General features: G+C 47.4%; 1 protein-coding gene across 1 annotated transcript in view; it reads left to right on the forward strand.

The window, feature by feature from the left end:
• The window catches only part of lama5 (laminin, alpha 5), a 377,969-nt gene that overhangs the window by 235,731 nt on the left and 117,358 nt on the right, over positions 1–24,880 (forward strand). Inside the window, exons 31-35 of the mRNA XM_072515083.1 lie at positions 2,364–2,490; positions 8,031–8,170; positions 13,906–14,021; positions 15,988–16,199; positions 17,242–17,446. Of these exons, the coding sequence (XP_072371184.1) occupies positions 2,364–2,490; positions 8,031–8,170; positions 13,906–14,021; positions 15,988–16,199; positions 17,242–17,446 (800 nt within the window). The remainder of the gene's footprint in view (positions 1–2,363; positions 2,491–8,030; positions 8,171–13,905; positions 14,022–15,987; positions 16,200–17,241; positions 17,447–24,880) is intronic.

Genomic DNA, 24,880 nt, shown 5'->3' on the forward strand with positions numbered 1-24,880 from the left:
AGGGCTGGGGGTAGTAGCGAAGCGTGGCCACGAGGTGGGCTGTGGGGTCGGTGTGGACGGGTTTGGAACACCATTGCCACAGCCGGAAAGGCAGCCATGCAGCTGCGCACGCTGCTGACAGCCCACTGCGAACCTAGGGCCACGGGTCGTATAGGTCCCGCCCCAGGGAACTCCCTTAGGTGCCCTCTGGCCCCAGTTGATCCATCAGTTGTATGGGTGTGCTCCAGCACAACCAGTGCCATCTTATTGGCTGGGATGGTGTGTGTGGGGATTGTAATATGTATATGCGGCTGCAGCTTGTCAGCCTCCTGAGTATCATTCATGGACCCGGCAAATCCCGCACCTTTTCCATTGGAATCCGTCGTATTCCAGGTGATGCCGGTGCTAGCCCCTCCACAGTAGCTGAATCGGTCCAGGTTCGGCGCCAGTTTTGCTGTCGTAAAAGTCCACGAGTCCTGCCCCAGCGTCATCACTTAGTCTCAGGAACAGAAAATCCAGTCCAATAGCTTCCATTTATATTCATCGTTATGACTCCAGGCTATGCAACCGCATCTAATAAATGACTTTATGAAGTAGAGATGCTGGTGATATATCGGTGAACGTCGAGATTTGCACATAGCCGCATCTCACTTAGATTATGTTCCCTCACCAATTTTATCATCTATTCCCACTTGAAAGTGTTGTGTGTATGCTGAAAAATCAAATAGATTCCAGTTAACATCTGCTACTGTGCACAAATGGACCATTGCCAAGAATAGGGGACTTGATCGTGATCCAACAGGCTTCACAGCCAAAGCTTATTCTCACTCAATACCCACACACATGAACTTCCATCTTAGGTTTCTGGAGAGTTTGTCAGGTACTGGATCCCAGGACAATTCTCCTCTTCCTGACACTGACGCACTGAGTTCAATTGTAGCACTCCGACCATCCTTCCTGTGGAAATCAGTTAACTCAGCACAGACTGGGAATCAAAACTGGGATTTTCTAGAGCTATGTGATTACTTGTTGGGAGAAGTCGCTGAGCATCAGGGCAGTAGAAGGAGAGAAGGAGAAGCGCATCTAAATGTGTGCGGGGTCGATGCACTGTGTGTGATGTGGCGCTATGGTAGACTTCATCCCAGACTTGTTTCATGGTGTTTGCTGAGTTGGCTAATGGTAAATGAGCCAGCAGTAGGAGCATGACTACTGGGATTACTACTCATGGTTGGGAATTGGGACAAATCAGCTGGCATTCCTTCTCCTTCCAGCCGTCCAATGATCTATGGTCCAAACACATGTCAACAGGACCGTGCGCTGTGTTGGTGCTGTTATGTGCAAATTACTTGTTAGTACGCCGGCCACAATATTTGCAGTTGGATGAGGGCAAGTTGGAGCAACCAGGGAACCCAGATATTTGAGAAACATGGGCCTCATGTGATTTTGATTTTTCCCTAGACAACAACCGGCCATATTGAAAGGCTGGCCGCTTGCTGGGTGGGAATAATTCTCAGCTGGGAGTGGGATGGGCAGGTTAGCGAGAAAAGAGATTGTGGATTAGCTGGGAGATCACAGGGAAAAGCGGGAAGACATTGGGAAGATGCCAATTGTGGCAAAATTATTTGGGGGTCCAGGCTTTGCTGGGGTGGTGTTTCCCTTGGCCCTCAAGCATTGCAACAAAAATACTTAGCTGCTGGGTCCAGTTCTCACCTCCCTTCAACTGTGGAGCTTCCCTGGCACTGTGAAACCAGACTTAAAGCCATTAAGAGCTAAATGATTGCTGAAATCTGAGGGGCATAGGCTAATTAACATATTTAAATTACTGACCTGTCTCATGGGAGCCAGGTTACTTGTCTGCCCTCCACCTTGTAAGTAGGCAAGGTTGGGATCTTACTTAAGTTTTTAATCAGAACACTATTCACGATGCCCTTTGCTGCCTTGCTCATGTATTTGCTTTGTTTGGCCCTTGTTCCCCACTGTAACCAATCACTATTTGTCGATGTACTATTTGTCAATGTACTCTGTCGATTATTCTTTTTGTCTACTATGCACGTACTGTGTACGTTCCCTTGGCCGCAGAAAACTTTGATACATGTGACAATAAATCGATTAATCAATCAACCCCTCTCTAACCTGGCCTGGGGTTGTTAACATCTCTCCCCTCCACGTCTAGCTCCCCATGAGGAACAAACTGTTTAGGTGATGCGGAACCACATCCCCACAGAAACAAAGGGGGGGAAATTCAGGGAAGCATCAAAGGATTGAAATTTTGTGCACAAAAATGTATTTGAAAGGTTGAGGAATGGCACTGAATGTGATACCGATGTGTTAGAAAATCCAAAACAAAAGCAGCTCCGGACGTGTGTAACTTTGTGATTTTGCAGACGGTTGCCACCTTCAGTGGCCGTATTCCAACTTTGGGTCGATACGCCTTTGTGATCCACTTCTATCAACCGGAGCACCCGACCTACGCTGCAGAGGTGCTGATTAACGGAGGACGGATTTGGCAAGGTAATCAGAGTGAATTACAGGCAGCAACTGCAGTAATTGTAACATCCAGATTGCACATTTGATTTGTATATAGACTGTTTGATTTACATAAACTGAAAAGCTGTGTTTTCATTGGATCAGAATAATGCAGATTCCATTTTATCAGATTATGCGACATCTATTAAGGCAGGTGACAAATTGACTAGGGTTTTAATACTCTAATGCATATCTGAACTCTCAGCCAAGCATGCACAATGACGTGCGCGGGTCCGCCATGCTCACCCCTGGACTGTGTGTTCCGGTACTGGGGGCAACCCTAGCCCCTGCCGATTTGTCCCACCGATACCCATAACTCCCACTGATCTGGAGGCCTCTTGCCGTGCTGAAGGCTATTGCTAATAGGCATTGCGCCATTCTCCCGATGGTGCTGCCCCACTATCCCCACCCTCTAACCCACAATGCCCCCCCCCCCGCTCAATGCACACCCCACTCCTTACCCTCGCAACCCCCCCCTCCCACCCCCCAGCTGCTTCGAGCCCCGGCTGCCCCTGAATCATCTGGCTCTGCCAGACCTGGCGGCTCCCCAATGCCTGCATCATGGTGTCGGCGCCCTCAGCGATGCTCCTCAGTGATTGGTTCATGCTCTGCAGTGACTCAGCAATGCCCACCTGCAACTGGGACAAACCTCACAGCATCGTGGCCATTCCCATCTGAGAGCGGGACATGTCCTGCAGAACCTCGTCAGGGTCAGACTGGCACTGGGTCACCTCCCCCATTGAGTCAGACAGTCTACCTCGGCCCTCGGCCATAGCCATTACTGAGTGCACAACGCTTGGACACCTTCACCCATGCTGCTGGTGCCATGGACCAGGCTCTCCACTGTGGGGACCACACTTGTAGTGTTGGACTTGGTGCGGTCCCCTGGGCCTGTAACCTCTAGGACTCCTCCAATCGGCTATGGACCTCATGAAGTGTCGCTGATATCTCCCTCTGGATGTCCAGGCCACTTCCTAATATGTCCATCGGCTCCAGGTAAACCTGTTCCAGAGGGTCAGCATCAGGCTGGGACCAAGCTAGGTCCTGGGATCCAGCAGCCCCTCTGACTGCTGTCTTGCCTGCGGGGCTCCTGCCTCCAGCTGATATGCATCAGCGACTGTGTGGTGCTCACCAGAGTGTGCCCCAGAAGCCTGACCACTAACGTTTCCCACCAAGGTGCGTGTATCTGCGATGGTGGAGGGTGGGGATGTCATCTGTCAGATGTGACGCATCGACTGTGTCTTCCTCAGAGCTCTCCTCTGAGATGGTCTCATGGGAGACAGGGCAGTGGGCCGTCGCCGTCGGGGAACCTGCAGGGGAACGAACATGTGGTCAGTGGGAGGAATGGGTCAGTCAGTAAGGCAATACCAACTCACGTGTGACCGGTGGGGGGTGGGTGGCTGGCGAGCGCAGTCCCAGCGAATCAATTGGCGAGCCTTCATTTACGGTATAAAGCCCGTGAGGTCTCATTAAGTGGACCAATTAACGTTGGATAGCGTTGCCAGCCTCGCCGGGCAAGCTCGCGGCAGTTCCCGCACGCTACCATAGTTAGAAATATTTCCGGAGAATCACGTAGCAACAAAAACAGAAATTACTGGACAATCTCAGCAGGTCTGACAGCATGAAATGAAATGAAAAGCATCAGTGGAGATAAAAGAGCTAACGTTTCGAGTCTGGGTGACTCTTTGTCAAAGCTAGAGTGAACTGGAATTGGGATCAGATTTACACTGTAGTGGGGGGTGGATCAAGGGGTCAGCAATAGGTGGAGATGGACAAAGATGTCGAGAACAGAAGACAAAATGAATATAAATGGGGGTGATTAAGGCTATGAAGGGGGCTGATAGTGGCTCAGAAAGAGATTGGAATGTGTGAATGGCAGAACAAAGGTGAGCAGTGTGTTAAAGGGCAACTGGGAACTGTTAGCCCACGTCAAATGGGGTAGGGGGAACAATAGGGGCAGCATGGTAGCATAGTGGCTAGCACTGTAGCTTCACAGCGCCAGGGTCCCAGGTTTGATTGTGCGGAGTCTGCACGTTCTCCCCGTGTGTGCGTGGGTTTCCTCTGGGTGCTCCGGTTTCCTCCCACAGCCAAAGATGTTCAGGCTAGGTGGATTGGCCATGCTAAATTGCTCTTCATGTCCAAAAAGGTTAGGAAGGGTTATTGGGGTACGGGGATAGTGTGGAAGTGAGACCTTAAGTGGGTCGGTGCAGACTCGAAAGGCCGAATGACCTCCTTCTGCACTGTATGTTCTATGTTCTGAGTCTGCACTGGGTGCTGAATTTGGTGCTTTTTGAGTGCTATAGTAAGAGTTTGGTGACCGAGGGAGTTAGGTGAGGAGGGAGTAAGGTGCTCCTTTCATTTTGTTTCCGACATTTCCGCAAAGAGTGCGAAGAGAGCCAGGAGTTTACAGAAAGTGTAGCTGACTGGGAGCAGAGTCGGAGGGCGGAGATCTAGTTAGTCCACAGGGCAGCTATGTTCTGTCAGGTAAGAAGGGATGGAGGCTAGGCCAGTTGCATGCTCCTCCTGTAGGATGTGGGTGGTGAGGGATACCACCGGTGTCCCCGCTGACTATACCTGCGGGAAGTGCACCCAACTTCAGCTCCTCAAAGACCGTGTTAGGGAACTGGAGCTGAAGCTGGATGAACTTCGGATCATCCGGGAGGCAGAGGGGGTGATTGAGAAGAGTTACAAGGAGGTAACCACACCCAAGGTACAGGACAAGAATAGCTGGGTTACAGTCAGTGGGAAAAAAACAAACAGGCAGACAGTGCAGGGATCCCTCGTGGCCGTTCCCCTTCAAAACAAGTATACCGTTTTGGATGCTGTTGGGGGGGATGACCTACCGGGAGAAGGCCCTAGTGGCCAGGTCTCTGGCACTGAGTCTGGCTCTGGGGCTCAGAAGGGAAGGGGGGAGAATAGAAAAGCAATAGTTGTAGGAGATTTAATGGTTAGGGGAATAGATAGGAGATTCTGTGGTCGCGAGCGAGACTCCCGGAAGGTATGTTGCCTCCCGGGTGCCAGGGCCAGGGATGTCTCGGATCGTGTCTTCAGGATCCTTAAGGGGGAGGGGGAGCAGCCAGAAGTCGTGGTGCACATTGGTACCAACGACATAGGTAGGAAAAGGGGTGTGGAGGTAATAAACAAGTTTAGGGAGTTAGGCTGGAAGTTAAAAGCCAGGACAGACAGAGTTGTCATCTCTGGTTTGTTGCCGGTGCCACGTGATAGCGAGGCTAGGAATAGGGAGAGAGTGCAGTTGAACACGTGGCTGCAGGAATGGTGTAGGAGGGAGGGCTTCAGGTATTTGGATAATTGGAGCGCATTTTGGGGAAGGTGGGACCTGTACAAGCAGGACGGGTTGCATCTGAACCAGAGGGGCACCAATATCCTGGGAGGGAGGTTTTCTAGTACTCTTCGGGAGGGTTTAAACTAATTTGGCAGGGGAATGGGAACCGGATTTGTAGTCCAGCAACTAAGGTAGCCGATATTCAGGATGCCAAAGCATGTAGTGAGGCAGTGGGGAAGGGAACACTGACAAAGGAGAGTACTTGCAGGCATGGAGATGGGTTGAAGTGTGTATACTTCAACGCAAGAAGCATCAGGAATAAGGTGGGTGAACTTAAGGCATGGATCGGTACTTGGGACTACGATGTGGTGGCCATCACGGAAACTTGGATAGAAGAGGGGCAGAAATGGTTGTTGGAGGTCCCTGGTTATAGATGTTCAATAAGATTAGGGAGGGTGGTAAAAGAGGTTGGGGGGGGGGGGTGGCATTATTAATTGGAGATAGTATAACAGCTGCAGAAAGGCAGTTCGAGGAGTTTCACCCTATTGAGGTAGTATGGGTTGAAGTCAGAAATAGGAAAGGAGCAGTCACCTTGTTAGGAGTTTTCTATAGGCCCCCCAATAGTAGCAGAGATGTGGAGGAACAGATTGGGAAACAGATTTTGGAAAGGTGCAGAAGTCATAGGGTAGTAGTCATGGGCAACTTTAACTTCCCAAATATTGAGTGGAAACTCTTTAGATCAAATAGTTTGGATGGGGTGGTGTTTGTGCAGTGTGTCCAGGAAGCTTTTCTAACACAGTATGTAGATTGTCCGACCAGAGGAGGGGCAATATTGGATTTAGTACTGGGTAATGAACCAGGGCAAGTGATAGATTTGTTAATGGGGGAGCATTTTGGAGATAGTGACCACAATCCTGTGACTTTAACTTTAGTAATGGAGAGGGATAGGTACGTGCAACAGGGCAAGGTTTACAATTGGGGGAAGGGTAAATACGATTGTAGCAGATTCCCGAGCTCTGGGTCCCAATGTAAATGGGTTGCTCTGTTGAAGTCAGCCATCATCAAGACTGGTCTAAAAATATTTCAGAAACACATCAAGTAGGATGTGTGACTAGAACTGCTGAACTAAACTTGTGATTTGGAAGCTGGATCTGTGTTCATCTCCTGCTGCCATGCAATGAATCTCAATTTTCTTGCAATGCTGTTTCCGCACATAAAGGCTATGGTCATAGGACCAATGAGACACTCATGAGAATGACTTTGGATTGTATTGAGTTAAAATACAATGTGGGGTGCATTGTGTGAGCACGGATACAGTGCAATAGCGGGTTTGTAGCAACGTATTCCTCAACCAATGGCTATTACCTAGTATATTTGTATCCAGGTTAGTTTCAAGTGTGAAGTAACCGTCTACAATTTGTTTCAAGTCTGTTGTCAGATTTCTTAACTCAATTCCATTCTAGTACCTAATTCCTTCCACCCTATTGCACAATCGTCCTGTGGTTCATAGAATCCTCGATACTCTACAGTGCAGAAGGAGGCCATTTGGCCCATCGAGTCTGCACCGGCCCTTGGAAAGAGCACCCTTCTTAAGTCCTCCATCCTATCCCCATAGCCCAGTAACCTGACCTAATCTTTTGGACACTAAGGGGCAATTTAGCCGAACCCGCACATCTTTGGACCGTGAGAAGAAACCGGAGCACCCGGGGGAAACCCACGTAAACACGGGGAGAATGTGCAAACTCCGCACAGACAGTCACCCAAGGCTGGAATTGAACACAGGTCCCTGGTGCAGTGAAGCGGCAGTGCTAACCACTGTGCGTCCCAACTGGAGTAGCTTACTGAGAGGTTGGGAGTTCCAATCACACCATGGCAGGTACAGAATCTGAATTTAGCAATTCCGCAGGCTGGCAGCAGGAAAACAACCATGAAAGCTGCCATTTTGTCATGAACTCCCCACCCAGCAAAGAAAGCTTGCTTCCTTTAAGCCAACATCATCTAACTTACATTTAACTCCATTCCTGCACTGTGTGCTTGACCCTTAAATGCAATCAAGGAGCGGTAATAAAATCTGCCTTTGCAGCATTGCTTACATCTCAGGGTCAAATTAGAAAAAGCTAGTGCTGTCCCTTGTAATGTGCCATTGTAAACTTAACTAACTCTGGTTCTAAGGCTATATTTCCTTGGAGCACTCTAATGACCTAACCGCCATCTTGTGCTTTTTCTTTCCATTTCCCTCTAGGTCACGTCAACACTTCGTTCTGCCCCCACGGGTATGGTTGCCGTGCTTCCGTCCTTTCTGAAAATAAGATCGTCCTGGATATAACTGACAATGATGTGTCCATCATCATTCGTGTGCCTGATGGCAAAACCCTGTGGTTGGTAAGTGATGACATTACCACATGATTAAAAATAAAACCCAGGGCATTCTGGGTAGGAATGTGCGAACAGCCGGTTCTCCTAAAATTATCCTTTTCCAAGATGCACAGGAAATAGTTTGAAGTGTTAAAACTGAATTCTTGCAAAGAACATTGTCCTCTTGGCCAAGAGACTGAGAGTTCAGGTCTCCCAGCTGTGGGTCTATGCAGTCGATGCTCCTCTGGGACAGACTTCAGTCAGGATGTTTCTGAAGGGAGGAATCACTGAGATCTGACCCCACTGCAGCTACATATCCCACTGGCTGATTTCTGCTGGTTCCTTAAATTCCTATGAAAGACGGGCAAGAATAACCAGAACAAGAATAACACAAATCAGGCCTGAAACTCTGTAGGCCGCAATCCTGGAAGTCACACTGGGATTGTGCTTTGTTAGTACCTTCCACTACAAGGCTTGTGTGAGGTGGGCAGGTGTCCATGTTATTGTGGGCAACTGCTGGCCTCATGCTGTTGGCAAAACTAGTGCCTGGTTGCCATCCAGCGATTGTCTGTTTACCCAGCAGAAAACCTTTCCTTTGTCTCCCACTAAATTTCACCCTGTTGGCCTCAAACAAATTGTTCTGTCCCTTGGATATCTCGGCTGCTTTACTGGCCCTTTTGGAGATCACAGTGCCACATCTCGCTCAACGTGTGGCCTTACAATGATCCCGTATTACATAGAACATACAGTGCAGAGGGAGGCCATTCGGCCCATCAAGTCTGCACCAACCCACATTAATCCCTCACTTCCACCCTATCCCCGCAACCCAATAACCCCTCCCAACCCTTATGGACACTGCGGGCAATTTAACATGGCCAATCCACCTAACCTGCATGCCTTTGGACTGTGGGAGGAAACCGGAGCACCCGGAGAAAACCCACGCGGACACGGGGAGAACGTGCAAACTCCGCACAGACAGTGACCCAAGCCGGGAATCGAACCTGGGACCCTGGCGCTGTGAAGCCACAGTGCTATCCACTTGTGCTACCGTGCTGCCCCACCACCGTATGTGTGGTGCAAGTGCAAACTCCCACTATAGGGAGTCACTTATGTCAATTCCTCCGCACCTTGGTGTTGTGAAGGTTGGGTGGAGTCTTGATCCATGATGAAGCCCAGCAGCAGACCCTGGATTAGATCCCAGCACTTCTATGTTCTGTTCTCTTCCAAGTCATTTCACTGGAGTTCTGGTGAAAGTCTGTCAGAACAGCTGAGGAAATTCAGCTCTGTGATAATTAATCGCTTTTGGTGTCTGAAATTCTTCATTCTGATGAGCACAAAATGGAAGAACCATTACACAGCTTAACATTCGAACATATGAATTAGAAACAGGAGCAGGCCATTCGGTCCCTCGACATTAGTCCGCCATTTGATCAGATCATGACTGACCTGATTATGGCCACGACTTTCCTTTCTACCCCCAATCCGTACCCTTTGACTCTCTTGTCAATCAAGAATCTGTCAAATTCAGCCTTAAGAAATATTCAGTGACCCTGCTTCCACTGCTGAGACTAAGACTCTTCTGAGTGAAAAGAAATCTATTCAGCTCAGACCCATAATTGTGGAAAAATATGTCCCCCTCATTCTAGTCTCCATAAGGGGAAACATCCTTTCAGGATCCAGCCTAAAATCAAAGAATCCCTAGGGTGCAGAAGTAGGACATTTGGTCCATTGAGTCTGCATCCAGCCTCTGAAAGAGCACCCAACCCAGGTCCACACCCCGCCCTATCTCCATAACCCCATCTAACCTGCACATCCCTCGACTAATGGGCAATTTAGCACGGCCAATCCTGCACATCTTTCGACTGTGGGAGGAAACCGGAGCACCCGGAGGAAACCCATGCAAGCGTGGGGAGAAAGTGCAAACTCCACACAGTCACCCAAAACCAAAATTGAACCCAGGTCCCTGGCGCTGTGAGGCAGCAGTGCTGACCACTGTGCCACTGTGTTGCCCATGTCATGTCCCTTCAGGATCTTGTATTTCAATAAGATCACCTCTCATTCTTCTAAACTTCGATAAATACTGGCCCAACCTGTACGGCCTTTTCTCATAAGATAGCCCCTTTATCCCAGGAATCCATCAAGTGAATCTTCTTCACACTGCTCCCTAATAGTTATATCCTTTCGCAAATCGGGAGACCAAAACTGTACACAGTAGACTATATGTGGTCTCCTCAACGCTCTGTACAACTGTAGCAAAACATGCCTGTGGTGATTGTATATCTGTGTAGATGCAATACAACTGAGCAAGCACTAGAGGGAGCAGGGGAGAGTTACATATACATATGAACAGGAAGTCAGGGGACACTTCACAGGAACGGGAGCTGGTAGCAAGACACAGACAGGCAGCTCAAATGTAACTTAAAGTTAAGCACAGAAGAGAAAACAAACTCACAATATAGCATCTCCTTCAACTTCAAGACTACGAGTGTTATTAAGACACAAGGAACAACACATGGTACCAGGACTGGTTTCAGAAAGCTTACGATAAGATTACACGAGCTGCAGACACAAAAAGACCAAAATGGCAAGGAATACTCCTACCGGACATTCGACGTGGGAAGACTTCGCCAATTCGATGATATCTGTTGGAACCCCACCTCAGCTGAACACAATCGGTAATTTAAGTAATGAATGGAAAAGATTTAAACAAATGTTCGATATATATACCATAGCTAATGATTAAAAAGCAGCCTTAGAAGAAATGAATATAGCTCAGCGCAGGACATGAAGCTAGAGAAATATATAATTGCTTTAAATACTTGAAAGGTGAAGACAGCACCAAATTAGAAGTAATACTAAAAAAAAATTTGAAGAGCACTGTATGGAATTTGAACAGTACTGTATGCTTGAGACCAAATTGTACAGGGAATGAGTGATGCAAAACTGAAACAATCAAAACCTGAACAGAAAGGGTTAACTCTGAAAATTGCGATTGAAAAGTCCAGATCGAAAGAAAAAAGTAACTTTAATGTCTTACTAAACAAAAATGCTGAAATCCACTCTAAAATGGCGTCTAAGCACATTTCACAGTTTGCGGGCAACAAAAGACGGAAATCTGCGTCTGCACATGCGCAGGAAACCAAAGCCGCACATGCGCAGTGCACAAAAAAGCGCACTGTAAAGGAAGATCGATGTGCGCATACCCAGTTCAAAGAAAAGATCGCGCCATTCGAAGATGGTTCTGCGCATGCGCAAGTCGCACATGCGCAGTGTACAAAAAAACGCAGAGTAAAGGAAGATCGATTTGCGCATGCGCAATCGAGCCCGATGCATGATGTCATGAACATCATGACGTCAGAGGACCCAGACCACGCCCATTTAAAAGGGAAATGCCCGAAAATTGAAACAAGAAACTTAAAGCTGTAAAACCCAGTTTTCCTACCTCAAAAGACAGAACAATGCCTGAACGTTTACCAGCAGTGGAAGATAACTTTCACAACACCCTGGAACAAGCAGTCCGCACCACCTAAAGTGAAGAGAACGATAACAAATACGAAATAAAAAAAGATGAAGAGAACGAAAACACATCCGAAACAAAAAAAGATGATTTGTTTTTCGAACAACACTACCCAGACATGGCTGAATTATTCGGATATGCTGATAACAGCATCAGCAACACGGTTGCAAAGCTCAACACAACTCTACTCAGGGTAGATGAATCCAATGCCATGATGCCATGGCAGATCGTCGAGACATTGGATGACAGCAATACACAAGAAGAAGACAACGCCACAGAAAGAGCACAGAACAACTCCGTTGAGCGAGCACAGATTGACTCCACAGAGAGAACACTGCACGACTCCACAGAGAGACCTATGAAAGACTCCACAGAGGGAGCGACGCAAGCCTCCACGGACAACTCGTTGACAGACTCAAAAATGGAAGCAAACAAACACTCCATTGCGAACGCCATGCATGAGCAGGACCATGAAGGTCAACCCACCGTATCTGAGCAACCACAAGCAGACTATGAAAGTCTACCAAGCTCACATAATCAAGAAGAAGACAATGTAAGTCTACCCACTGCATGCGAAAACAGTGACAATGTCATCACACTCGACATACAGGAGGTGCAGGATCACAGCGAGACTGACAGATCTCAGCTCGTCTGTACAGAAGCACAGAGTAGGGCTACTCATGAGTCCAGAGAGACCACGTCAATTGAAATCTTGAAGATTTTGACTCCAGAAGAGGAGCACCACGACCCACAAGAGAATGAAATCATGAAGATTTTGACTCCAGAAGAGGAGCACCAAGAAAGCAAAGAAGAGGAATCAAATCCACCACAAATGACTGATGTCACCAACATCAATGCAACATCAGATCATTCTCGAGACGAAACGCTCAAGGTAACAGATACCACAAAGGACACTCGCACCAATTACGCAAATTATCCACACAGAACACTCATTGAGCGCAACAAGAAAAACAAAAACCACAAGAAGCACAGCAGAAATGAGAACAACAACAGCAAGAACAAAAACAACATGAAGCGCAACAAGAACAACAAAAACCGCAAGAAGCGCTGCAGAAACAAGAACAACAACAGCAGCAACAAAAACAGCAAGCACAACAACAAAATCTACAAGAACAACAAAAACAACAAGAAGCATAACAAAGACAACAACAAGCACAACAAGAACAACGACGAAAACAACAAAAACAGAAACAACAAGAACGACAACGAAAACAGCAAAGACAGATACGACAAAAACAGCAACAAGAATGACAACAAAAACAACAAAGACAGAAATGACAGAAACAACAACAAAGAAACAACCTGTACAAAATGGTACAACGCTGCACATGAAGGACAATGCCACAGCACACTGCAAAACAATGACAAGACTACAAACATGCCATGGCATGACAATGAATCGCACAATTTCACATCTGCTCCAGAACAAGCAAGCACACCAGCTTTCAAGGCAGATGACACACTAAATCGATACCACAAGCACAGAAAAAAATCCATGTCAGTCAACATCAGTGGCTCGACCATTCAAACATCTCGGGATGACTTGTTGGTTACTTAAAAAACAAGAACCACCGGCAACATTCAGAACGGAGTTGCAATATCAATATCACCACGTCAACAATGAAAAAGAAAAAACTCAATGAACAAATTCATCAAGTTTGGACTCATAAATGTTTTTATTAAGATTGGAGTCATAAATCTGAATTGGTGTTGTAAAATATCCAATATCATCATCACTTGTACAGATACACATATCATAAGTAATCTAACTGTTTTGTACAATTTTCTTGAACACTGTACAGAAAATATGTAAAGAAAAACAGGGGGAATGTGGTGATTGTATATCTGTGTAGATGCAATACAACTGAGCAAGCACTAGAGGGAGCACGGGAGAGCTACATAAAAACACGAACAGGAAGTCAGGGAACACTTCACAAGAACGGGAACTGGTAGCAAGACACAGACAGGCAGCTCAAATGTAACTTAAAGTTAAGCACTGAAGCGAAAACGAACTCACAATAAAGCATCTCCTTCAACGTCAAGACTACGAGTGTTATTAAGACACAAGGAACAACACAATGCCAACTTTTGTATTCCATTTCCCTTGCAATAAAGGATACCATTCCATTGGCCTTTCTATGATTGCTGTGATTCGGTTATTTAACCCAGTAATTTCTGAATTCACCTGGTTCTTCTCCAACCTGTAAACCTTTGTCATTTCCAGGACTACTTCTTGATAGTGCCAGAGGCCAGCTACAATTCAAACTACCTTGTTGAAGAACCTTTAGACAAGTCTTATGATTTCATCAGCACCTGTGGAGGAAATAGTTTCTATATCAAGTAAGTTTTGACCTCAAGAGTGACTACATTGCATGGAGGAACAGCACAAACAAATCCTAAGTATCTTTCCAGTTTCACTATTCTGATCCTTTATGTTAATTCATCCTTTATCCTTCAATAGTTAATTTTGATGTAACTGAATAATCAATCTAAATAAGCTGTATTTCGATTGGGACCTGTTTCACCTGGGCTGACTCAGTCTCACTTGAGGGAAGTAACTCGCAGGGCCACGGGGATAGAGCAGAGGAATGGGACTGGCTGAATTTCTCTACAGAGAGCCGATTTCGACTCCATGAGTCAAATGGTCTCCTTATGTGCCATAATGACTGCCTTTGGTGACTTGCATTGAACTTGGGATCTTACTGTGTAAGAAGTGAGTGCCTATGTCACAGCAGTCATGATACTTCAGAGGAGTTCCCTGTGTGTAGGGTACTTGGTGATGCTACCAAAATGAATGATAAAATGTTGCATAAATGCATGTCAATTGCCGCCAAAATTTCCAAACTTTCCCTCTCGGCTCCATTCCCGTTGTCCAGCGAGGCCAAAACAAACAAACGTCAGCCTTGTGCCTGAGCTGCACTTCAAACCCTAGATGCTGTCCATCACCAAAACAGCTTCTCTCTCTGCAACATTGCCTAATATTTTCCTCTGTCTCATTCTCGCTGCTCCTGACATGCTAATTCTTACTTTTATCCTAAAGTTCAAGCTTGCAATGTCCTCCTGCCTATATTCCATACTTAAGTTAAACTAGCACATTGGATATTCAGAACTGACAGCTGAAATAACTGTTTCCCCAATGTTAACACCGTGCTAACTTTAGTACATCTTTTCACTTGATAATATACCCTATTGTATTTATTATTAGGGAAAATGGAGGAAAGTCCATTTATAAATAAGTTGTCCAGAACTCTGCAGCCCATGTTTTGTCCAAGGAACGACCCAATCGCCCAACAGTTTTCACTGATTTCCACCGGTTCTTTATATCCTAATGGACCAAATTCAAGAAAGTGAATTATCAACTGACAACTCGCTATATGGCCTTGCTTCACACTACCTCTGCAAACCAATATCACTGCCCATGCCTTTTAATGATGCTCAGCTCCTCTCTCTCCCAACACTTAAAAAAAAAAATTAGGCCAGTATTTATTGTCCATCCCTAATTTCCCCTTGAGAAGGTGGTGGTGAACTGCCACCTTGAATGCAATTGCTAGGCCATTTCAGAGGGTAGTTAAGAATTGGTCACATTGCTGTGGGTCTGGTGTCATACATAGGCCAGCAGACCTGAAAAGGATGGCAGATTTCCTTTACCTAAAGTACATTAGCGAAGCAGTTGCAACAATCCAGGAGCTTCATGGTGTCCATGACTGATGCCAGGTTTGTTCCCCCCAGACATATTTCGTTAACCAAATCTAAATACCCCATGGTAGGATTGTAACTCATTCTTCTGGAGTATTGACATCTGGATTACTGGTCCAGTACCATAACCTGTATGCTGTCATACTGGTCAGTCTTTCAATCGTCTTGACCCCATCTTTGGGCTTCCCCTCTCTAAACCTCTTCATCTTGCTTCTTCACCCTTTCGTCCATCTATCTCCTCTGTTTTCTATCACTATCCCTTCTGGATCCTCCAGTGCTCAATATCTCCCCTAAATTCTTAATCACTCAGCCCATTGCTTTCTTGTGTGAAACCCTGTCGGAATGCTTTATGTTCAAGGCTTTGTGGCGATTGCTTAAGAAATTAAATAACATTGGTGTTGTATCCAAAATATGTCATTTGTTTTCTCACAATCCGTTTGGAAATGTATTAAAACTTGAGGCTTACAAAAAGATGGAGTTTTGAATTTTGAGTTTGACGCGGAGAGAGAAGTTGGCGTTTAACATTCCTAACTGCGTTCAAACTGGTGAGCTTCAACTTGGAATGGAAGGAGTCTTTTGCCTTGATTGTAAATGTCTGAATTTCTTGTAGCCCCACTACCGCCTCAAAATTCTGCAAAGACTCTGCAGTCTCCCTCTCCGCGTTCTACAGCAACGGTGCACTGCATTGCATGTGCCATGAAGTGGGGGCTACGAGCACATACTGTGACCCCTTTGGAGGCCAGTGCGACTGTCGACCCAATGTGATAGGCCGTGACTGCTCCCGTTGTGCTACTGGCTACTATGGATTCCCTAACTGCAGACGTAAGGGCCAGTTCTTTTTTAATTTAAGTTAAAACAGTGTATGGGGGATGTTCAGAACTGACAGCCGAAATAATTGCTTCTACAGTTTAAACACCCTGGCAACTTTAGTACAACTTTTCACTTGATAATATACATCATTATGTTTATGATAAGGGAAAGAGGTGGAAAATGTACCTAAATATGTTGAAGTAACTTCTCTGCACTTAAAATGGGCATTGTGACATTTTTATTTTGAGCTGTGGGATGCAGCTTTACAGGTGCTGGGGGGGCGATCCTCCAAAATGGAGACTAAGTGTTCGCGCCATCGTGAATGCCGTTGCATTTCACGATGGCGCGAAACGGGCACGGGGCCGACCGATTCTGTCCCCCACATCAGGAGGCCAAGTCTTATTTGATACTCCAGATATGGCCTCACCAAGGTCCTACGCAATTGCAGTTAAGACCTCTTCAATTTGAATCTGTGATGCACAGCATAGAATTGCCTGCGGCCTTTTCCCTATCTCCTGACATAAACCTTGGCAGAAATTTGCCATAGCTCCAGAGAAACAGCAGAACTGCTTTGCTGGAATCCCACATGTCACCCTCTGTGGCTATTTTGCCCGTAGAGCATCATCAGCAAGCAAAGGCATTACCTGGAAAGGTGATATGAGGTGTTTCAATCCAACAAAAGAGAATTGGGCATACAAAGAGAATTTTGTCAGATTATGGGGAATGAAGTGGGACTAATTGAAACACACTTTCCCAGAGCCAGCATAGTAACAGTGGGCTGAATGGCCACTTTTGTGCTTTACAATTCAATGTCAGGATTGATCCTACCCTTACAGGTCAACCAGATAGGTTTACTCTCACTGCTGGAGGCTTGACTATAGATAATTCACCCTCATGACAGAGGGGACGTAAAAGAAGGGTGGGGGCACAAGATGACCTTTTAAACAGCTGAAGGCCGAATGTAAGACTTTGTGGATCAATGTGATAATCTCTGTACTTGGAATCTTAATAATCAGATCAAACCTCTCGATTCTTTTCCTTGTTATTTCTCCAGCATGCAACTGTGGCAGACGTCTGTGTGAAGAGGTCTCGGGTCACTGCATTTGTCCCCCACGAACCATTCAACCACAGTGCACTGTCTGTGAGCCACAGACCTTTGGCTGCCACCCACTGGTTGGGTGTGAGCACTGCAACTGCTCACACTCAGGAATTCAAGACGGGAACACACCCGGATGCAACAGCGAGAGTGGGCAATGCAGGTGAGGTGGTTGCTTGTGAGCCTGTCGCACTGACCCCCTGCTGATGTGAATGATACATTATTCCACAGCACCTCACAACAGCAGGAATGTAGCAGTTTGAAGCCAAATTCCTGGACAACTTCATTATCGTTGTGGTTTTGTCTTTAAGGCCCTACTAATCTAACCTGTGATCAGATGTTATCAGATGTCAGCTCAAGCATGGTATAATGTTATCTGGCAGCAAGGTATGTGAGAAGGAGCAGAGCAGAGGAGGGACATCTCAGATAAGTTTTGCTGCAAACTTTATATTACCTGGAGCAGATGCACAAGCCACTCTGTTGTCTGTATATTTTAAATTCAGTTTCATTATTAAAGGAAATGACAGGTTACTCTCCCGTATTCCTAGGAGTGGGAGGTTGATGGCAGGCAAAGGTATCCTAATAATAGCGGACTGCAAATTCAACTCATTGCATTTTTAAGGGTGCTTTTTTCTTTGCTCGTGTCAGCTGGATGTCTGCAGTGCTCGTTCACAAAGTGTGCATCTTTTAAAAAATTAATTGAAGGGATGTGGGAATTGCTGGCGCGGCCAGCATTTATTGCCCATCCCTAATTTCCCTCAAAGGTGGAGGTGAACTGCCTTCTAAATCGCTGCAGTCCCTGAGGTGTAGGTACACCCACAATGCTGCTAGGGAGGGAGGTCCAGTATTTTGAACCAGCTACTGAAGGAACGGTGGTATATTTCCAAATCAGGTTGGTGAGTGGCTTGGAGGGGGACCTCCAGGTGTCAGTGTCCCCATATACCTGCTGCCCTTGTCCGTCTAGATGGTAGGGGGTCACGGGTTTGGAAGATACTGTCAAAAGATCCTTGGTGAGTTGCTGCAGTGCATCTTGTCGATGGTACACTGCTGCTACTGCGTGCGGTGGTGGGAGGGAGTGGAAGTGTTTTGGACGGGGTGCTAATCACGTGTGTTGCTTTGTTCTGGATGGTGTCAAGGTTCTCCTTGAGTGTTGTTGGAGCGGCACTCATCCAGGCAAGTGCAAAGTATCCCATTGCAGTTCTGACTTGTGCCTTGTAGATTGTGGACAGGCTTTGGGCAGTCCAGAGGTGAGTTACCTGCCACAAGATTCCTAGCATCTGACTTGCTCGTGTAGCCATAGTTACCACCACCTCAATTTACACCTGCCTGATTCTGGTCAGCAGATATCTGGGTCTGAACTAGCGGTTGGATTTAGAAACTCTGATTGGTCAAACTGAGGTTTCCAGTGGCTGTGTGAAGCAAAAGTACTGGAGCTTTAAATGCAGGCACCTTACTCACGACTATATTTCTTTTCTTTTCTTTTTTATAAATTTAGAGTACCCAATTACTTTTTCCAAATTAAGGAGCAATTTAGCCCACGCTAGGGGCCAGGAGGAGAGACTGGGGACGCTCCCGCTCAAGATAGTGGAGAGGAGCTTTCGGTACTTGGGGATACAAGTGGCTAGGAACTGGGAAGCCCTGCACAGCCTCAACTTAACCCGGCTCGTGGAGCAGATGGAGGGATATTTTAAAAGGTGGGACATGCTCCCGCTTTCCCTGGCGGGACGGGTGCAGACCGTGAAGATGACGGTTCTCCCCAGGTTCCTCTTTGTTTTTCAGTGCCTCCCCATTTTCATCCCCAAGTCCTTTTTTAAGCGGGTGAATAGGATTGTTACGGGATTTGTGTGGGCAAATAAAACCCCGCGAGTTAAAAGGGCATTCTTGGAGCGTAGTCGGGGAGGGGGAGGACTGGCTCTGCCGAATCTTTGCAGCTATTACTGGGCCAATGTGGCCATGATTAGGAAGTGGCTGATGGAGGAGGGGACGGCATGGGGGCAGCTGGAGGCGGCGTAATGCGGAGGCACCAGCCTAGGGGCACTAGTCACGTCGCAGCTGCCGTTCGCGCCGGCGCGATACACCACAAGTCCGGTGGTGACGGCGGCACTGAGGATTTGGGGGCAGTGGAGGAGGCACTGGGGAGAGGAGGGGGCCTCAGTATGGACCCCGATACGGAATAACCACAGATTTGCTCCGGGTAGGATAGATGGGGGGTTCCAAGGTATAGGGCAGGCATTAGGAGAATGGGGGACCTGTTTATAGACGGGACTTTCCCCAGTGTGCAGGCGCTGGAGGAGAGGTTCGGCCTGCCCCCGGGGAATGTGTTCAGGTACCTCCAGGTTCGGGACTTTCTTAAAAAGCAGGTGGGGTCATTTCCGCTGCTGCCCCCGCATAGGATACAGGACAGGGTTGTGTCTGGCATCTGGGTAGGCGAGGGGAAGGTGTCGGACATATATCAGGAGTTGCAGGAGGCGGAGGAAGCCTCAGTGGAGGAGTTGAAGGGCAAGTGGGAGGAGGAGGTGGGTGAGGAGCTGGATGAGGGCCTGTGGGCTGACGCCCTGGGCAGGGTGAACTCCTCCTCATCATGTGCCAGGCTCAGCTTAATTCAGTTTAAGGTGGTGCATCGGGCTCACATGACGGCGGCAAGAATGAGTAAGTTCTTTGGGGTGGCGGATAGGTGCCCGAGGTGTGCAGGGAGTCCGACGAAACATGCCCATATGTTTTGGGCATGCCCGGCGCTTAAAGAATTCTGGCAGGGCTTTGCGAGGGCGATGTCTAGGATTTTGGACACTCGGGTGAAGTGTCCAACAGTAGCGATATTTGGGGTGTTGGAGGATCCGGGAGTGCAGGAAGTGAAAGAGGCCGAGGTACTGGCCTTTGCCTCACTGGTACCCGGAGACGGATCTTGCTAATGTGGAGGGACTCAAAACCCCCGGGTGTGGAGACCTGGGTTAGCGATATGGCAGGGTTCCTCAGCCTGGTGCGAATAAAGTTTGCCTTGAGCGGGTCCTTGATGGGGTTCTCACGGCGGTGGCAACCTTTCCTTGACTTTCTAGTGGAGCAGCAAGTGTCAGCAGCAGCAGCATCCCGGGGGGGCTCGGGTGGGGCGGGGGGGGGGAATTGTGGATATAATGTGAATTTTGTGTTGTATAAAGACAGCACCCACCTTGTTTTGTTCAATAATTCTCGTTTATTTTTGTTATGTAAAAACGTTGGTTGGAAAAAGCTTTAATAAAAACATTTATGAAAAAGAAAAGGAGCAATTTAGCGTAGCTAATCCACATACACTGCACATCATAGATTATCATAGAATTTACAGTGCAGAAGGAGGCCATTCGGCCCATCGAGTCTGCACCAGCTCTTGGAAAGAGCACCCTACCCAAGGTCAACACCTCCACCCTATCCCCATAACCCAGTAACCCCACCCAACACTAAGGGCAATTTTGGACACTAAGGGCAATTTATCATGGCCAGACCACCTAACCTGCACATCTTTGGACTGTGGGAGGAAACTGGAACACCCGGAGGAAACCCACGCACACACGAGGAGGATGTGCAGACTCCGCACAGACAGTGACCCAAGCCGGAATCGAACCCGGGACCCTGGAGCTGTGAAGCAATTGTCCTATCCACAATGCTACCGTGCTGCCCATCTTTGGGTTGTGGGGGTGAGACCCACGCAGACACGGGGAGAATGTGCAAACTCCACATGGACAGTTATCCGGGGGCCGGGATCGACCCCGGGTCCTGAGCACCATGAGGCAGCAGTGCTAACCATTGCGCCACCATGCGGCCCCTGCTCACAACAGTATTAAAGTATTGTAAGAAGGGTGTTCATGGCAGAGTTAGTGTTAAGGTACTTTGCAGCATTCAGTATCTGTTCTGTTTTGGAATAGATCTTTTGTGTACCAGCCTGGTTTTCTGTTTCTGGTTTCAGGGAGATCGCACCAAATCGTGGGATTTATAAAGTCAAAACAAGAGTTCTAGAAATCCACTTACCCACATCTGTGCTCCAGATTGTGATTGATAGTCAGTGTAGCAGCAGTCACTTTGTGGCTCCAGTGTAGCTCATTTACTGCACAGGAGTAAAGGCAGGAAGTGAAGGAAATCCACAGAAGCTCCATCAACCTCGAAGAAGTAGAAAAGGCATCTTATCGTTGCAATCAGTGAATTTTTATTGTTGCTACTTGGGCACAAAGCATTGCCCAGACAGAGCACTGAGCGGAAATCAGTGTCGATTGCATGTCCTGATCAAAGCCCACACAATGTTTTGTCTGTAGATCGAATATCTTTTATCCATAGCTGAAAACATAATGCGCTCAAAACCCAAATGTTTTTTTGAACGGCTCTGCAGTTAATTTGCATGTCAATAGCAGTGTAATATTATATTACATGTGTTAACAGGTAAGATGTAGGGTGTGTGGGTGTTGGCAAATGGAGAAACAATCTAGTATTTGTAATTCGTAGCTATTGTATTGTTAATAGGATGGAGGTCTTGTGCCGCTGTGGGTAGTGCTCTTGCCTCTGAGCCAGAGGCTCCAGGTTCAAGTCCCACCCTACTTTGATGGCCAAGGAAGGTGCGTTCATAACCCGACCAAACAGATTGGGTGTATCAACCTGAAAATCCCTCCAACACACCAATGGCTGGTGGTAAGAGCGGGAGAGACCCTGGTCAGCCAGGTGTGATGAGGAGTGCTGCCCTTCAAGCTGTAAGTCCCCAGCGACAGACTAGCGACCTGTTCCAGGCTAGCTATGGAAACGGAGGAATGTCTGTCTTAGTGCACCACTAGGTGCAGGTAGAGAATTGTAATGTAAATAGGCCAAGGCCTACCGTATATACTGCAGGCCTGGAAATATCTAAATGCCGAAACACAATCAGCCCCGAGGGTTTCGGATGAAGGATACTCAACTTGTATTCAGTTAAATGGATAGCCGTGCTCTCTTATAGATGTGTAATTCTCACCGATTGTTGCCCTCAATGCGCTTTGCCAGACAGAAAATTGAAGTACCTGCCCCGTGTCTCTTTCCAAAATATATATATATTTTTTTTTAAATTTGTTTTTATTCAAAATTTTTCAATAGTTTTTACAAGCCACGACAAAAAGAAAAACAACGAAAAGAAAACTTAGCAATAAAACAGAAAACAACTTAACCATTTAACAATTTAACAAAACAAGGTGGGGTATCTGCCCTTTACAAATGTAATCCATCCACCGCACACCACCACCTCTGGTTTGCTGCTGCTGCTGACCTCCACCTAACATTCCTCGAGAAAGTCAAGGAACGGTTGCCACTGCCTGGAGAACCCCTGCAAGGACCCTCGCAAGGCAAACTTTATCCTCTCCAACCTGAGAAATCCCGCCAGGGAAAGCGGCAGCATGTCCCGCCTCTTAAAGTCCTCCTCCGTCTGATCCACCAGCCGTGCTAAATTGAGCTTGTGCAGGACCCCCCAGCTCTTAGCCACCTGAATGCCCAAGTAGCGAAAGTTCCTCTCCACCATCTTAAGCGGTAGCTCTCCCAATCTCTTTTCCTGGCCCCTCGCATGTATCACAAAATGCTCGCTTTTTCCAACATTCAGCTTTTACCCCGAAAAGTCTCCAAAATCCCTAAGATTCTGCATTACCTCCCCCATCCCCTCCACCGGATCCACAATGTGCAGGAGCAGGTCATCCGCATACAGTGAAACACGATGCTCCTCCCCCCTGAACTAACCCCCTCCAGTTTCTGGACTCCCTCAACGTCATGGCCGGTGGCTCGATCGCCAGGGCAAACAGCAGGGGGGACAGGGGGCACCCTGCCTCGTCCCTCGATGTAATCTAAAGTATCCCGACCACAGCCGGTTTGTCGACACACTCGCTACCGGGCCTGACACAACAATTTGACCCACCCTATAAATGCCTCTCCAAACGCAAATCTGCCTAACACTTCCCACAGGTACTTCTACTCCATCCGATCAAAGGCTTTCTCCGCGTCCATTGCCGCTACCACTTCTACATCCCCCCCTTCCGAGGGCATCATGATCACATTCAGCAGCCTCCGCACATTCGTATTCAACTGCCTGCCCCTCACAAACCCCGTCAGATCCTCATTGATCACTCCCGGGACACAGTCCTCAATCCTAATGGGCAAAATCTTGGCCAACAGCTTGGCATCCACATTAAGGAGCGAAATCGGCATATCGGAGCCACATTGCAACGGGTCCTTATCTCGCTTGAGGATAAGCAAGATCAGAGCCTGCGACATCGTCGGGGGAAGGGTTCCCTTTTCCTTAGCCTCATTGAAAGTCCTCAACAACAGCGGACCCAGCAGCTCCGAGAATTTCCTATAAAACTCTATGGGATACCCATCCGGTCCCGGGGCCTTGCCCGCCTGCATACCCCCTAACCCCTTAACCAGTTCCTCCCCTCTTTCCAAAATATTAACGTGTCTTTTCCCATTTCAAATGCTGACTCAGCAGCTGTACATTCCCGGCATTTTCTTATTTAATTTTAGGCACAGTCAGACATCATGCCTTGTTGTACCTGAGAGTGTGAGACCAAATGTGATCCTGACGGAGAAGAAAACAGGATTGCTGAATTGAAGAATCTAGTCGTAATTCATCATTTCAAAATATATAGGGCACGATTCTCCAGAACTGCGACTAAGTACTCCAACCAGCGGGCAAATCAGAGTCATTCTCCCTCTGGCACTGGCAGCAACCCTGACTTGCCATGCTATGGCACTTGGAAATGTTTTTTAGCTGAATCTTTTTTTCCGTGCCATTCCATGGCACAGTGGGGTTCATGATGCAGCTTAAAGGAGCCGGCTCTAATCTCTCTGACAGGTTCCGTACCTCTGAGATTGGAGCGCCGTTTTTAAAAGGCGCCCCGATCGCAAAAAACTGCTAAAGCGCCCCAGGCCCCTGCTTCAGCCTCTTTTCTCCCCCTTCCCCCTCAGCACCCCCCTTTTCAAGCCTGCCCCTTGGCAGTGCCAACCTGGCACCTAGCAGCCCTCCCACCAATTGCTGCCAGGGTGCAGAGGGGGCTCCTTCATGGGAGGCAGAAGTCAAGCTGGAGGGGCTCAGGTTAGGGATCTTTCCTGGGATGGGGTGCATTTGACTGCCCTCCTCATCTGCAGTCTTCAAACCCTTTAAACTGTCAGTCAGTTTTCTCATAATATTGAAAGTGATCCCATCTATACCCCTAAACCCTTTAAAATGTCTGTCCGTGTGCCAAGTTTAAATGTCTGTGATATGAAGATATCCCTTTAAAGTGGTGGAAACCTTTGAAGCGGTTTTCACACATTCAATTTCACAGCCCTTTGAAGTATAGAAGTCTGAGTGTATGCCTAGAAGGCTGAAAGCTTTGATCTGCACTTTTTCGGTTCATGCACTATTGCTTGCTCCAAGCTTTCTGATTGACAGGTTGAGGCAGTTTCAAAGGGGAGCTTCAGATTGTTTATCTATATACCTCTGCAGAGATCTATTAACTCAGGTTAGCAGGTATTTTCCTCACCGCAGTTATTTTTATGAGTCTGCCTCTTTGTTCTCAAGTGCTTCCTTCAATGTACAGGGGCAGCCCCCATTAGTATACTGACAGATGTTTTAAAGGGTTTAAGGGTA

Source organism: Scyliorhinus torazame, chromosome 8, assembly GCF_047496885.1.
Source record: "Scyliorhinus torazame isolate Kashiwa2021f chromosome 8, sScyTor2.1, whole genome shotgun sequence".
Lineage (NCBI taxonomy): Eukaryota > Metazoa > Chordata > Chondrichthyes > Carcharhiniformes > Scyliorhinidae > Scyliorhinus > Scyliorhinus torazame.